The 17,479-nt window shown below is 32.0% G+C and overlaps 2 protein-coding genes and 1 long non-coding RNA gene across 11 annotated transcripts in view; 1 reads left to right on the forward strand and 2 right to left on the reverse strand.

The window, feature by feature from the left end:
- Positions 1-17,479, reverse strand: part of sky (GTPase-activating protein skywalker) — a 102,689-nt gene that overhangs the window by 34,557 nt on the left and 50,653 nt on the right. The window lies entirely within an intron of this gene.
- On the reverse strand, positions 7,234-16,654 carry LOC148230324 (uncharacterized). Its single transcript, XR_015811144.1, has 3 exons — positions 15,672-16,654; positions 9,360-14,380; positions 7,234-8,934 (listed from the first exon to the last, which is right to left on the reverse strand). It is a non-coding gene; the product is annotated as an uncharacterized LOC148230324 (long non-coding RNA).
- On the forward strand, positions 14,385-15,678 carry LOC148230325 (histone-lysine N-methyltransferase SETMAR-like). Its single transcript, XM_088195607.1, has 2 exons — positions 14,385-14,499; positions 14,575-15,678. The coding sequence occupies exon 2, from the start codon at positions 14,575-14,577 to the stop codon at positions 15,595-15,597; it is 1,023 nt and encodes a 340-aa protein (XP_088051733.1). The 5' UTR covers positions 14,385-14,499; the 3' UTR covers positions 15,598-15,678.

A 17,479-nucleotide genomic window follows, 5' to 3' on the forward strand; every position in this document is an offset into this window, starting at 1 on the left:
AGGACTACGCTATTCGGATTTCTAAAGTAACACAAATTTTTGCTGCTAAATAAAAACAGTATAATAAAATGCTATTTTGTATTCATCCAATTGCGCACTTACGTTAAGATCACTCAAACTACAATAAATGAAATATTAACTCGTTTAAACAAAATATCTAACTAACAATAGAGGATAATAGAGGATAAAAAATTGCAAAACTTAACAGACATCTCATTTAGCATTCATTAAACGCTCATAATGTCCAGAAAAAAAGTGCATTAGGAATGCAATTGACAATGCATCCAATCGGCGTAAAAACCACTATTGTGATTTACTCCTTTGCATTAACGACACAACAGACGATCTTGCGATTCGAGACGATCAAGCACACACGATCCAACACGGTAGACAACTATACTTAGACCGTAACACGAGGATCTGAGCGGATTATCCCGAGTACATCACTCGATAGATTAGATGTAGTATAATAAATATATATAGAAAAGAGGAGCTTCAATCGCAAACATTGAGAAATCAGCTAAGATATACATACCAAATAAAATATGCTTCAAAAAATTATATAATTTTAGTAATCCGTGCGTCAGGAATATAATATCTCATTCATAATCTCCTCATTATACGCACTTTTAATGTGATTAATATCTAAATTCTTAATCATCTGTCAACACCTACACATTGCTAAATGGATAAACGGCGAGTATACGCTGGACGTGTGCCATTCTTCAACGATAAGATAATTCGCAAGACGCTATAAAAATCTGCATGCGCAATAAAGCCTTATACAATACACTGCAGTTATTGTTCATCGCAATTTTAAATTGCTCATGTTTTGGCATAATTCCAAAACACCCAGATTACTATGGTTTCAATATTGGTGTTGCATGAATACTGTCTTTATTGTTCTCGCAATTAACGACGGGAAAAGTGTCACAAAGGGCACGTAAGAGCATCCGAGCAGCAGAATCGTTCGCAGAATTGCTCAACGGACCGAGATCAGATTTCAATCGGCAACGCGCAAATTTTTACGATCAATTAATTTCGTAAAAGGGAAAATGCGAAAAGGTCGACGGAAATAAAGCGTTGTTTGGGCGCATAATGGGAAGAATACGAGGCAACAAAACAACGCTTTGTGTGCTATATTGTACAATGTAAATATTGACGGTGTACAATTACCAGGTAAGCGACGGCCTGCCCGAACAAACAATTTGAAAGAACATATAACTAAATTCCGTACAAAGTACTCAAGTATTGAATTAAATTAAGTTTAATTAAAACAAGTTCGATAACAAATGACTGGCTTAAACTCACCTTTATTACTCTGCCTAAAAAGCTAAATGCAAAAGAGTGCCAATAATATAGATCAGATTGATGAGCCACGTGCTTAAAATATTACTTATATCATTCACATAAAGTGTGGGAAAGACATTAGCGACAGTTAGTTTGGTTTCAGAAATAGTTTGAGCACAAGAAAGCTCTATTTAAAGTAAACGTTCCTGTACAAATATGCCTGATATATGTTAGAGTAGACGTGTTTATATGCTTTGTAGATTATAGAAAAGCTTTTGACAAGTTCAACATCCGAAACTTATATAAATACTAATTGATGAAGAAATTGATGATAACGACATCCGTATTATTATAAACCTGTACTAGAATCGAACAGTCAAATAGATTCAGTGAATATGCAACATGAATGGATCTTATCACCTTTGATATGTAACATGAACTCTTGCAGAATAATAAATTGCAGATAATGCCAGCAGTGTTCGAACACTGATAAGCAGGTGAACAAAGCAAGTAAACATGGTCCAAAATATACATTCGTGAAACTAACTTATTAATTACAACAACAGGAGTCCTATATTAAACGTAACCATCAACAATGAACCAATAAAAAGAGTCACACAGTACAAATGCTTGGTTAAAAGGGTCAACGAAAAATGGGACTCATCTCAAGAAGTAAGACCTCGAATAAAAATTGCAAAAAGTGCATTTTTTATAGCTAAGTATAGAAGTATAGCTACGTGTTATCCTTTGCGTACAACACTAGGGCCCTACGAGTCCAACCCTTATGGGCGGGCACCCAGCTTTTGACGGCCGGATGAGCGAGACCCACCCCTCGTAGTGCTAAATATTTTATTAGCTCGTGTTTCTCACGAACGCTTGGGAAAACGTGCTCTCGTTGGCTGACCTGCGTTGCTTTGCATTTCATCCTTGTTACAACACCACCTCACTGATCTTTGAGAGGTGTATATGTTGCCTCAATCGCAGCCTTGGGCCTCGGTTCCCCTCAGGGCCGAGCCCTTTGTGTTTGGGTGAGAGCCAAAGTGAGATCACTTCCCCTCAATGGTTTGGGTTTTAACCTCAAGAATGGTCCCTCGCTCTCCCAAACTATAAACGCCGAACTAAAGCGTGTGGTCGACTAGCACAGCTAGCATTGCGTCGGTGTGCACAAATTTGTGCGTTTCGTCATTTTAACTTCATACGAAAAAAACCCACGTAAACTGCGTATTTACTGTAACGTATTTATTTAGGGATTTACCTACAGATGTACTAATATCATATTAACTAAACAGATGTACTAATATCATATTAACTAAAAATAGTTCAAAAAAGTAGAAATTCTAAATTCCAGAGGCTCAAAACTCGGGTAAAATAAATTCGTTTTAAGATGTATGTTTACATATATATATATATATATATATATATATATATATATATATATATATATATATATATATATATATATATATATATATATATATATATATATATATATATATATATATATATATATATATATATATATATATATATATATATATATATATATATATATATATATATATATATATATATATATATATATATATATATATATATATATATATATATATATATATATATATATATATATATATATATATATATATATATATATATATATATATATATATATATATATATATATATATATATATATATATATATATATATATATATATATATATATATATATATATATATATATATATATATATATATATATATATATATATATATATATATATATATATATATATATATATATATATATATATATATATATATATATATATATATATATATATATATATATATATATATATATATATATATATATATATATATATATATATATATATATATATATATATATATATATATATATATATATATATATATATATATATATATATATATATATATATATATATATATATATATATATATATATATATATATATACAATTTTTTTCTATGGAATTATCTCACATATTATTTATTAGAAATAGTGAAATCACTCAACACATAATTGCGAATCACGTATCAATAATATATAAATATATTTAATTAATTTTTAACACTTAACGGTCGATTTACGCGGCAATATTCGCAAGACACCCAACCGTCTAATTTCAAACAAATGTAACGTTTCCGTTAGGCTAAACGCACGCTGTTATAAAAATGTTACCGAAAAACCCTACCTTATCGGTTTGATTCAGGTAAAGATGGCAATTTTTTTAGAGATATGTTTCTTGAAATTCTTATCTACAAAATTACAAAAAACCCAAAATATTCAAAGGTAACCGCATAAAAAAAACGAAATGTTGAGCCAGACCTAATATCTAAGTACATATTATCAACCCGAAGCATTATAACAAAATAATCAGTGATTCTCAACTTTTAATTGCGTTAATTTATTTTACAACTTTTTTGTTAGGTTTACAATATATTTTTGTAATGCTTATTTATTTCGTACTCCTTCATTTATTGATACTATTTTTTAAGAAATAAATTACAGTAAATCAAATTCAAAATTTTATAATATAAAATATAATGTTTTTTATTTATCATTATTTTCTGTTATATATATGTATGTAGAGGTATCGTGGGCATTTAAATGCAGATTCATCAATCCCAAATGTGATATTTTATAATATTATAATATTTAGACCTGAAATGATCCCGATCTGTTCAAAGTAAATAAACTGTTCTCAACATGTTTTCAATTACCAACACATTGAATACCGGGCATTATTCCTAAAAATGGAGCGTGCGGCGGGGATTATTTGCGAAAATTAGGACTTAAATTAATTTGTGTAACTATCCAAGCACATTGGTGGTTCGAGTCTTTATTGGATGCGAAGTATACAGTAAGTGTGCGTTTTTCATTATTTTAACACATTGCGTACTGTGTGGTAAAAATACAAAAAGTGGTAAATATATAATATTAACGCAATAAAATGTTTAGAATCACTGATAATTTTTAATTATATTAAATATACTATATAAAATAATAATAATACATAAATTATAACAAAAATATAAAATAATAATACATAAACAATAAAAGATTGCATTTAGCCATAGGCAAACGTTGTTTGTTCGAAATTGGACAGTTGGGTGTCATGCAAATATCGCTGCGTAACTTGACCGTCAAGTGTTAAAAATTTGGAATTGATTGTATATGTCACAAAATTAGATATTTTCGGTTTTTATTATAAACAACAGTATTTTATCATCATTTTATTATTATCTTTATTGTTTTTATTCAAAAATATATATATTTGGTTATTCTAAACTAAAAATTATATTTTATTTTATTGGTACGCGATCAACAGTTTAACGTTTACTGATTTTATCATTGCGAATACAAAAAAACGATTATCATTAATCTGTTTTTAAAATTTGACGTTAAAATGTTGACTAATTAAAGAGTTACGATGTTTTAAAAAAAATAAGTTTGTATCCTAATTTTCGCAAATAATCCCCGCCGCACGGCTCCATTTTTAGGAATAGTGCCCAGTATTCAATGTGTTTAATAAAAAATAATCTTAAAAGATGTGGTTATATAGACGTATCCTCAAAATTTCACGGGTGGATAAATAAGGGCCGCCGGAGCGAACCCAGGCCCTGGGAAACCAATGATTCCGGACCTCATCACAAAAATGGCATTTTATATATTTTTTAACATTCTACTATAAAAAAACAATACATTGTAATCTATTCCATAATAAACTTACTGTGTAAATATTAATACAAAACTTAATCTGTAATAGTAATTTTATCAACAAAAAATGAATTTTTCTATTAGGCATTCGATTTTCCATCCTAAAAAGCTAATTTCGTTCGTTAAATGCAATAAAAATTCCATTATATTCTGTCGACTGATTGCAATTTTAATTTTGATTAAATGAACAAATTATTAATCAGCTTGTACTGTGTGACTGATTGCCTATATGTACTATACACATATGAGTAATCATTACAAAATTCGTTATCCTAAATAAATACGTTCGACTACAGTATTCATAAACACATCACGAATATCAAAGAGATGAAAAATAGCACATCCAACTCGGCAGTTAATATTTATTCTGCTCGTATATAGATTAAAATAAGTATATTTGAACTCCGTTCGTTTATCTTAACTCAACTCGCAAATCAGAGTTAGTCACACGAAAAACAACTCTATCTCGGCCAGATATTACAACCGAACAATAAATCAACACCCGGCGGCTGCAGATTAATTAAATTCCGACAAAATTTCGCGAAAGCTCCGCCAAAACAAACAGTTTCCGAGCGTAAAATTGAGACTTTCTTACGAAACTTCCGCAGAGCGTTAATTGAAAAGAAAAACAACCCTTATACGGGTCAAGTAGAACCCTGCACATGTAACGATTTAAAATATTAGTTTAGCTCGGGCCTACGCATTCGCTAAGCTGTTTTCGAAACAGGATTGAAATAATGGTATGACATGTTTGAGCAAAGCTTTGAGTTGTATTTACAATATACTGATTGTAATTTAATTAATAACATTGCATTGTAACATACACCAAAAGGGTTAAATTGGACAATTGACAAGTTTCTTACAAGATATGTTTTATCATATCGACGTAAGACTATAAAATGTGTATCGGTGAGTATGTACTATCCTTTGTCATTATCGGAGGGTCGCCTACAAATAGTAACCCGTAAGTTATACAGGAGGCAGTGTTAAATAATAACGCTATTGGTACTAAATTAGCATTCTCTTGCATTCGTCGTAGTATAAAAGATTGAATACATCTGAATTTTGAATCCTCGAACAAATTTAATGTCAGTATAGGGATTTTTTTAAATATAATATAATAACATAGGAAAGCATAAAGCAGAAGCATCCAATGTGTCAGATTATATCAAAAGTAGATAAAGCACGAACGAGCGTCTTAAGGGAAAGACGCTTAAGTAAGAAAAACACTCTTGTACGTGATGTGTATTGATTAAGTTAAAAACCTGACGGTGTAATAATGAAAGGAACACCGTAACCAGAATGGTAATAATAATTAACTGCGCGTCATGAGCGATATGAACAGGACACACTAGTGTGTTTATGTAAAATATGATACGTAGCGTGCTTTATATGTAATAATTGATTAGAAATTATGAAGACACTCATATACTTTGTCTATAAATAAATACAGACTACAATAAATATTTACAAAGAACAGTAATCACGATTTACATGTAAAATTACACGCTTGGGTCTGGTTATTTCTTTTTATATTAAAACTTCCTTAGTACTGTCGAGACTACCCATGATCGTTACGGATTTTTTCAAGAATTAAGAATTTTTTCGCGTTGAGCAATCAACACGGTCGGTGCAAAATACAAAAGAATGCGTTACATATCGCCGCCACGGTGCCTAAAGCCTTAGACCTACATTCCATATTTTTTAAAACATCATATGTAAAAAATCTAACTAGATTTTTATTTAACAACAACAATAAATATTATGTCCCCAACCTAAATCATCACATTGGCAAGACAAGCAAGAACTAGAAGGGTGACAAGCTCTCAATTTTTAAGAAAGGTATGAAATTATGGTTTTAAAATAATTTATAATTTTTTTATAGAATACAGCACGGTACATTTTATTATAAAATCAATAAATGCTATATTTATATTTTTTAAAGTAAAAATGAAAATTACAAAATAATTATTTTTGCTATTTTATAGATACAGTGAATATGTACTTTTTAGATAAGTTATATTTTCACTAGTATAAATATAATTTAATTGATAGGCGCCAGTAAAATTATATGCTGCTCTAAACTTAATTTGACATGTGCGAAGTGTCCATTTGCTAATTAAACCCAAACCTAACCAAAACAAATTCACCAAACTCAACTTGACAAAATAAAATTAACTGTCACAGTGAATGTGTATAATTTACTAGTATAAATAAAATTGCACTAACTATCAAATAATTTATATATAATTTCACTGATCAACATCAGTGAAATTGTATTTATTCACTGCGCGGATGATCCGATACACGTACGTTCACAACATTTTGGCCTTAATATGTAATATGTCACCCTACAACTATTTTTTGAAAAACGTACAAGTAGTGTTCATAACTATCAGTTGAAAACCACTACTGTACGTTGTTTTTTTTACACGTTTCATTCCTGTCAAATGACAATTTAAAGCAGCATATAATTCATTTAGTACCCGTCAGATAAATTATTAGTTTACTAGTAAAAGTATATATCCATCAGTGAAGATGTTTTCAGTCTAATACCAGTGATAATATATTTTCAATGGTAATACAAATTCCTTGAAACATGTATATATTATGTTGTTAGCATTTTGTTTATAATCATATCATTACTTAATAACTTTTTTTTTAATATTACTATCATGTATTAGAAAGCCCTGATAACTAAATATTCAAAGGAATGTTTTCACAGCAAACAACTTTCAAAGTATAGTCAATATTCTCAAGACACACATGATAACATTTTCAATAATAATACAGTGTAGGCAAGCGCCTAAACTAATAGTTTGACGCTAAAATAATATATGTGTTGAAACGCGTGAGAAGGACTTTTCATAGCAACATACAATACGAGTATGTATGTGTATGAAAGTCATTATGGCTGATCACCCCTAAAGCGTTTGTAAATATGCATGCGCTCTGATCTTCATTAATCAACTCAATGGCTTTTATTTACATGATGCCCTGTATATGGTCACATAACTTGCGTTCTATCGATTTAAGCATACACAAAACAAATCCACGAAGCGTCTTATTGGCTAGCGAGTCACACAATAGTCATACGTCACATCTGTAAAATATACATAGTGAGAACAATATCAGCAATATATTACAAAAAAATAATAATGTCAACTGGCCGCCAAAATCATTTGATTTAACGCCATTGGATTTTTTGTAAGGTTACGCTTAAAGACAAACCCGAAACATTTGAGCACATAAAAACCAACATTCGTCTAATTATAACCAAGATGTACGAAAATTACATCGAAAAGATAGGCTGCTGCAAAACGCCTAGAGGCAGCTATTTAATTGATATTATTTTTGATAATTATTAAAAAACATTAAATGTTCGATTAATTAAAAAAAACCCGAAGATATCCTTAAATGTATTATGTTTTAAATAAAGATCAGAAACTTAAGTAACCGTATTTTTTTACTGAAAATTATATAAAAAAAATATATATATACTAGACAATAAGTTAAAAGTTGTTTTACGGTGATATTTATCAGCATCAGAGACTGGCGCTTCGTGGTTTAAGATAGAGCGAAGTAAACAATAATATTAGATAAACCTCAATCCAGGTTGTTGTGTAAGATAAAGCAATATTAAGGTAATTTTTAAGAGCTTGAGAAAACTAATATATAAAATGAAAGCTTGTTAAATGTAATATGAGGAAAATTGAGAATATAGCATCAACATGTGTAATGGAAAGCGTTATTGCTTTTAACCCCCTAACAGCATATCGAAAAATATACCTATACTGAAAATTCAATGAGATTTTATTTACCTTGAGTATCCATATATATGTATATAGACAGCAAGTTAAATAAATCCGACGATATACCTTATTTATTCAGTGAAGCTCTCGAGGGAGGGAGTTAGGCAAGCTTTTAACAATTCAATCGCTAGCTTTCAACAGAAAGATCGATACTTATACGTATGCATGTATCACACATACATATATTATGTAACGCTAGGCACATTTTCCTCTTGCGTCACAGCTACACTCGCGAAATATGACTCGAAGCAATAAACAATATCGATCGCCGTTTTAGCAACTTGTGTTCTTATCGCACGCAGCCATGTGCTCGCACTAAACTGCTTGAATCGTCGACCTCGATATCAATGTATTATAGACTAATACCGATACTCTAACGCATTCCGGCCGTCTTGTCTCTGATCTGCTGTACGGCTTCTTTCGGCAAAAAGCACTTTCGATAACCATATATATGTATATAGACAGCAAGTTAAATAAATCCGACGATATACCTTATTTATTCAGTGAAGCTCTCGAGGGAGGGAGTTAGGCAAGCTTTTAACAATTCAATCGCTAGCTTTCAACAGAAAGATCGATACTTATACGTATGCATGTATCACACATACATATATTATGTAACGCTAGGCACATTTTCCTCTTGCGTCACAGCTACACTCGCGAAATATGACTCGAAGCAATAAACAATATCGATCGCCGTTTTAGCAACTTGTGTTCTTATCGCACGCAGCCATGTGCTCGCACTAAACTGCTTGAATCGTCGACCTCGATATCAATGTATTATAGACTAATACCGATACTCTAACGCATTCCGGCCGTCTTGTCTCTGATCTGCTGTACGGCTTCTTTCGGCAAAAAGCACTTTCGATAACTTTGTTATGACTGTGTCGTCTAGAATGGAGATAAGTGGCAAAATGGATAAATTCTCCTTTAACGTGGTTCACCTGGAGCTTCTTTAAAAACGCCTCCCAACAGTTAAAGCTCTACATTTATGTATATATCTACATAAAATTAAATGTAAGTACAAATATCAAAATTACGAATGAGGTGGAATGCGTGAGCGATCAGAATGTATGCGAATGGTCGTTTGGAAATTGTATACATTTTAATTTATTGAATAATTTACTTTTAGGTATGGACTGGAATCGAGTGGGCGAGTGCGATGATGTTAAATCTTCCCTAACGGACTTCTATGTTTTTTTCATTTTGATATTGCTGACGGTTTGAACCGGTTGAAACCGTTTTTTTTTTTCATTTTGGAGGGTTGCAAAGTCCCAAAATCTCTAGATGCAGGAATTCAAGTAGACGTCGAATATACAGATTTTGAGGAGGCCTTCGACAAGGTTTGTTTGTTAACATAAATACGATACTTTCTAATCTATCTATAGATAGGATGTTTTAATGGATCATTTTGTAGTTTTCTATGCCACTTCTCTTACATTTGCATCATATGCACATAAAAAACATCACGTACTACAAAATTGTTTTTGCAAGAAAAATAAGTCCATGCAAAATCAGTGTCATTGAGTGAAATGAATACATGAATAAGTTATGAAATTTCAGCACGAAAAACATCTATCATTCATCTTTTATAGGTACATATTCAGAAACGAAATACTAAGGAATGTTGATCTAAAAATAGGCATTTGAGTAGAGAAAATATTGACTAGGCAGGATACTGTTATATGATTTAGTAATAACATATAAAATAATTACACTCGAGTGATGTGATTTTTACAGCTGCGAATTTCTAGAGAAATGCACTTTTTATAAAACATATTATGTAGAACGGTACATCAATATAGTATTAAAATAGATGCAGTAATTAAATTTCTAAGCAATATATCATAAATAGCATTCTCTTAATCCACGTTTAATTTACTAATTGACAATATAAAAGGTGATAAAATAAACTATAAGTTATCCAAGTTCTTAAAAAGTCTAGCCCGAAATAGATTACTACAGCGCAAACTAACCTACAAGTCGGTAGCCTTATTATGCTGCTATGGAATTTGAATCCACCAAAACTGATTCTTACAGTTATTTTTAAGCGCTAGAATTTTGTTTCAGCTTAGCAATTTTTCAATTCATTGAAAATATATAAAGATACGATACTAAGCTATCTCTGATACGAAAACTAATACAAGCAAACTAGATCACAAAACAGATGCCAACTGTGAGTATCCGGATGAAAATAAATCATTTTTTCGGTGCGTTATTTTAGAATATTTTGGTTAAATATATTCCTTATAGCAGCTTAAAAAAGTGATTGTATTTAAAATTTCCGAGATGACAATTTTTTAGCTCTCGCAACATCCCAAATTGAACAAAAAAGCTTTTTTAGCTGTCCCGGTTTAGAGCTTCATAAATATAGTAAGCCTAGTGATGGTTAATATAAACTGGAATAAAACACAGTTCATTTTGTTGTAAATACATTGTGCTTGTCATTGATAGTCTTAGGGATTAAGTACTTAAATATGTTTTTATTTAATTATACTTCACTTAAATGTTGCGGTAAATGTTTATTCATTTAATTCCTCTATTAACATAGTGAATGAGGTTAGAGATAAGGGAGATACTATCGTTTTAAATTTTACTTTATGTATGACTCATTGGATCACACTTGCAATTTTGTACTCTGGCATTATTTATATATAATATATATGTACATATACAGAAACACAACATTAAGACTGGAGACCTAGCAAAGCAATTCATATATTTGCAGAGAAAAAATACCATAGAGTCACGATTGCGTCCCTTATACTTGCCCGTCGCAGCCAGGACCTCTACATTTGAGAACACTTTTCCAGACACAATAATGTTGTTGGCAATAGCTAAGAGGAGCTGGAATAATTTATATGTCGGCTATAAATACTTTTTTTACAAAGCATTTTCTTTGAATTTAAGTTAAGTGAGCCCAGGCCCTGGGAAAATAATGTTTCTGAGCCCCATGACAAAAAAACAGTATATGTATTTTACCGTCGTCAACACAAAAAAGTGCTTTTCTATTGTTTTGCAAGGACTTATTTATCCTCGTATATTGCCAATTTACCCCAAGCTTACGTGGTGAAAACATTTATAAAAGGTATAATGCCGTTTCATCCGCAATTGAGTTTCAGTAAAAAATGTGATATTATTGTGTATTTCAATAGAATTACGACAAAACAATTTCACAATATTTTAGGTTGAAATCAATCATCAATTCAAAGTCTTATAAAATATAATGCCGGTGTAAAACAAGAGCTGCCGTAAAAAATATTATATACTATTAGTGAAGATCGAGTGATACTACGTAAGAGTTTTACGAAACATTTGGTAAACAAATCCGGCAATAAGGCACGGAATTGATACGTACTATCATACAAGACCAGACAACTCGCGTGTGACGTCATCAGAAAAAGGGATAATCCCATGTTTCGTGCTACTGTATATAAATACATAGTGCATGAAATGAATTTAAAAATAAAAGCAATCAGAAAACTTGTCAATTGAAGATAAATAAATTCTTTCCTTACTAATTCGCGCATTAAGCAAACCCTATCGCTATACAAAAATTCCGCGTCACTCCATTGACTTATTCGCCGTCCGATAACGCTATTTATAAACGCCAACGCAACTCGATAAACAACGATATGGAATAAATAGCAACAGATACGACATAAATAAAATGCAATAATTTACAAGCACGCCCGGAAAAAGCAACTCCAAATATAGTTGTTTTTATTTTTATTACAAATCACTCACTGCACATACAACATAATATAACAAGCCGGCATAAACCGGTTCACGGCGTCTGGGCATGTCATGTGTTCGCAACGACAATAGACGTGTGCGTTATGAAAATATTTACGTGTACGAGAGAGGTGACGAGCGTTAATTAAAATCTACAGTCTGCGCGCTGTCGAGCCGGGGTGGGCTTTGTGCGCAAATTTAATTTGCGGAGGCACAAAGGGGCGATTATGACACACGCGGGGTGCAGACGAGTTGTGTTGTGCTATGGCAAAATGAAAACGAGAGCAATCAATGGCATTGGCGATGCGTGAACGATAAAGGAATATATAATAGATTAACCGAGTTACACAAACAGGAAGCATGTTGGACATGTTTGAAATAATAGAGTGTTTATTTATTACTATTCACAAAATCTAATAACGAGATAAAGATAATTTGTCTTGGTTTGTATTAGTGCGAGTGCTGCTAAACTCTCCAAGATCACGCTTCTATATTTTTTTGGAAATAAAAGAGATGCTTTCGCTCTGTCTTACTCTTAAACTTAGACTATAGAAAGTTGCATGCATTTTCAAGTAGTCCCACTCCGCCCAAATATCTCATCGTCACGTAGGATTATATACCGTTGGCGTGATGAATAAACCTGCATTGCAAGTCACAAATATTTATGGCAAATAGATTTATATCGCTTTTAATAAGCTCAATTGGTTGACTCGATATGTATCTTTTAACTCTTTTTACTACTTTAGCTCTTTCTCTATGTCAATTAAGATCTTTGATGCGTTGTAAATCAGATTTATTTGATAAGTGTACAGCATCTATTTTTTGGCGGTCTGCTTGTTAAAAGTGCATGACACTATGTCTTTCACACATGGCTTAATGAATGTCTTTCTAAATGAAAACTTTGTTTGAACATTAAATATTAAAACAGAGAAAATTTATATTAAATATAAAATAATAAACACAAAAAATGATTAAAAATAATAATTTGACATAGGTCGTTTTTCGGACATTTTTTACATTATTGCTACACTACATTAAAAATACTTTAATAAAATAACATGTAAAATAGGAAACTAAACTAAAAAAATCGAGACACCTTAACTATCCATTTCAATATATACTGATTGTATACTGGATGTAAAGGATGGGACCACACAAAAGCCCTCGTTGCGTGTAGAAAAAAGGGTTACACATAAATAAAACGCAATTATTCTCCGATGCATTGAAAAAATATTTCTTTATTGCGAAACGGGCACGGAAAAAAAATATCACCGGAAGATTAAAAGCACCGTAAAACAACAATATTCATGTTGCACCATTCGACCTAAAAAGGATGTCATATACATATTGCATTGGTTGAAGAAACGAGTGCAACAATTGGCTGGATGGTCGCTACATGGTTGTGATTCGTCAGCGAGCTTTGCAACCATTGATACTTAAAGCTGGTCTCTATTGAGAAGAGGTCAGATACGGCCCGATACCAGAAAAGGACTCCACCAGACTACTACTAACACTACTCCTCTTCCACTGACATCATTCTTCCGCCAGCTTTTCCACCACCGCTCTGAGAATAACGACATAGTTTATCGCAATATGAATTATTACCAGTTACCAACAGTGTCTTTCTAGCTGCGAAGTCACAGCCCTTAGGGTTAGAAAACTTTAAAAGAGAATGCCCAGCATGATCCATTTCGACAATAAAACAAATTTTGTAAAAAAGTGGACATTGGCAATTTTTCATGTAAGGGCTTCAATTAATAACTCGCGCGATAAGGTGCATCTAGTATATATAAGGTTGGAAACTATGAAACGGGCGTTTTTTTTTAGTCTGTGTTTAGCTGCGACTGAGAGAGGTTCCTTGTAACGTGCGCTTGATATTTTTATTTATAAATTTTAAAGGTATTCTTCTTACTTATTTCGTAAAATTGTTTCGTGTTTGTACCCCATTTTGATTTTATTTTTCTCCGAAAACAGATGGAAACAAAACGCGATTTACATCTACTTTTCTTGTACGAGTTCAAATTGAACCATAGTGCAGCTCAAGCTTCGAGAAATATTAATCACGCATTCGGAGATGGATCCGCTAATGAAAAAAATGCTCGATATTGGTTCCAAAAATTTTGTTCTGGTAATTTGAGTATCGTTAACGAGCCTCGAGGAAGACCACCGGCCCATATTGATAACGATGAATTAAGGACGACTGTGGAATCCGATCCACACACAACTATTCGTGAACTTGGGGCTAAACTAGGAACTAGCCATACGGCTGTGTTAAAACATCTGCGTGCAATAAATAAAGTAAAAAAATTGGACTCATATGTGCCATACGAACTGACGCAACTGCAGATGATCGACCGCAAGAGCAAGTGTGCATCTTTGTTGCTTCGCAATACACGATTGCCGTTTTTACACCAAATCATCACTTGTGATGAAAAGTGGATATTATACGATAATCGAAAACGATCAAGCAAATGGGTAGATAAGAATACACCCCCAGGACACACCCCTAAGCCGAAATTTCACCAAAAGAAGGTAATGGTTACCATATGGTGGAATGCCAAAGGAGTGATCCATTATTCCTTCTTACAACCAGGCGCAACCATAACAGCGGAGTCCTATTGTCGTGAAATTGACGTAATGCATTCAAAACTTTTGAAAAAACAACCAGCATTGCTCAATAGAAGTGGCGCAATATTACTGCATGATAACGCACGACCACATACAGCTTCAATCACTGTTGATAAATTAACATCTCTACAATATGAAATTTTACCACATCCTCCATATTCACCAGATATTTCACCGACCGATTATTACCTTTTTCGTAATTATGAATTATTTTTAAGAGAAAAAAAATATAATTACCAAAACGATATTATAAAAGATTTTGAATTGTTCATTAACTCTAAAAATAAAGATTTTTTTAAAAAAGGCATATATGACTTGCCCAATCGTTGGCAGAAAGTTGTAGATGCCAATGGAAGTTATTTCGACTAAATATAATAAATAATGTGAAAAATATCGTTTTTTGTTTTTTATTCTTATTCAACGCCCGTTTCATAGTTTCCCACCTTATATTACTTTGAGCTTTAGCAACTGTAATATTATTTTAGTCAAGCAAGCTATTTGTCAAAAAAAATGTATAACGTGACAATCTTGGCAACTGTGGGCAGACTAATGACAGTATTCGGTCGCATTGGTCAAGTTTGGACAACCGAACAAAATAATATACGCCTTTTTTATGCACTAGGTGTGAAAAGAGACCTTCTTTATCATTCGCTTGTAAATAAATATGAAGTCAAACGTGTTTGCGGAACACTTATTAACTTTCCGTGGAACATAGTTTAAGAAACCCTATATTATGCTTTAGTTGCACCTTAATCTCAAAGCACTTTGAAGGTGTTTATCTCAAATAAAGTCAACTGTTGAAATAGTCTCTGTTATCAACGTCTTATACGACGTTTCAAATAGTTCAATGTCAACATTGAGCAATTTAAAATGATATATGTTTTCAGATTTAAGAAAAAAAGGCAAACTTGTATGAATAATAAATACATAAATTATTTATAAATGTACCTAAGATTGTAATGAAGGTGTTTAAAACATTGACATCTTGATCTGTCTCTATTTCAACAATTGTTCATGTGTGTATATTATTGTTATAAAAACAAACCTCTACGCGTTTAAGTTGTTTCACGACCGTGAAATATCGCATTTAACCTTTCTATTGTATAAGCAATCATACTGTGGAAGAATAGAGTAATTTTAACTTGACATGACATCGCTCGAGAAACTTATAAGTGCATATTGTTGAATGCTAAATTATTATACCCACTACACTTGTAGTGTTATGTATGAAAGTATAAACGTAATTGATTGTATGACCGTATCATTACAATATTATGTTCTCAGCTCTTTGATGTGGCTGTGTAACTTATTCATCGGAGTTGCCAAGGCGACGGCTGGTAATAAACTTTTTCCAAAATCATTGTCGTCATAAATCTGGTGCGGCGGAAGACGCCGTCTCTTCCAATCCTCCGTGTCTTCTCTTCTCGCAGATTTTGACACGTGATTGATGCTGGCCGGTCGCCAAGACGGTGTGTTGTGTCATCGCTAGGTGAGCTCTAAACGCCTGTCATAAAAATTAATCTCAGGAAAATCCTGGAAGGGAAATGTGCAAAAAAGATTTTATTTCCGGTTCGAAAAAAGTCACTTTATGCGAACGCGAAATTGGATCATGTCTATTGGTATATTTAACTGTTTTTGACAGTGCTCGAAAAGAGATCGATAACACAATTTTTTTGCTGTCTAAACATTAAACAGGATAACAAAAAAGATTGCCAGCGCTGCTCCATATCATTGTTTTATTGATACATGTAATCAATTTTCTGTTCAAATTTAATATTATGGGGTAGTAAATGAAGGAAAGGGATGTATTCAGTGAAACATATGATACTAATCTGGGTAGATTTATTGGATCAGTAGCTTTTGTTACTAAATATAGTCTCGTGTTTTCGTTGAGTTATTATTTTGTAATTACAAAACGAACCCTAGGATCATCAATGATTAATTTAGCACAATATTTTTAAGTCCTTTTAATAAAATGCATACTCCCTTCATATCATTGACATTTAAACGATGTTGTTTGAAACTTTTCAATACTTAAATACGTTCAATTATATCATGCCTTAGTATATTATTATAGATCAAAAAGGTTCAGATAATCTGATATGAATTAATATAGTATTATAGTATAGCATAAGAGGGGGTTTCAATAAGTTCGTTAGAGTTAAAAATATTAGTGGCATTCTTGCTTAATGTTCTATCAAAATGTTAGCATGAATCGTCCCTTAGTTTAGTTATGACAGCAGTTTGAATA

The sequence above is a fragment of the Plectrocnemia conspersa genome, unplaced genomic scaffold (genome assembly GCF_051122295.1).
Source record: "Plectrocnemia conspersa isolate PC_06_02 unplaced genomic scaffold, ASM5112229v1 ptg000010l, whole genome shotgun sequence".
Lineage (NCBI taxonomy): Eukaryota > Metazoa > Arthropoda > Insecta > Trichoptera > Polycentropodidae > Plectrocnemia > Plectrocnemia conspersa.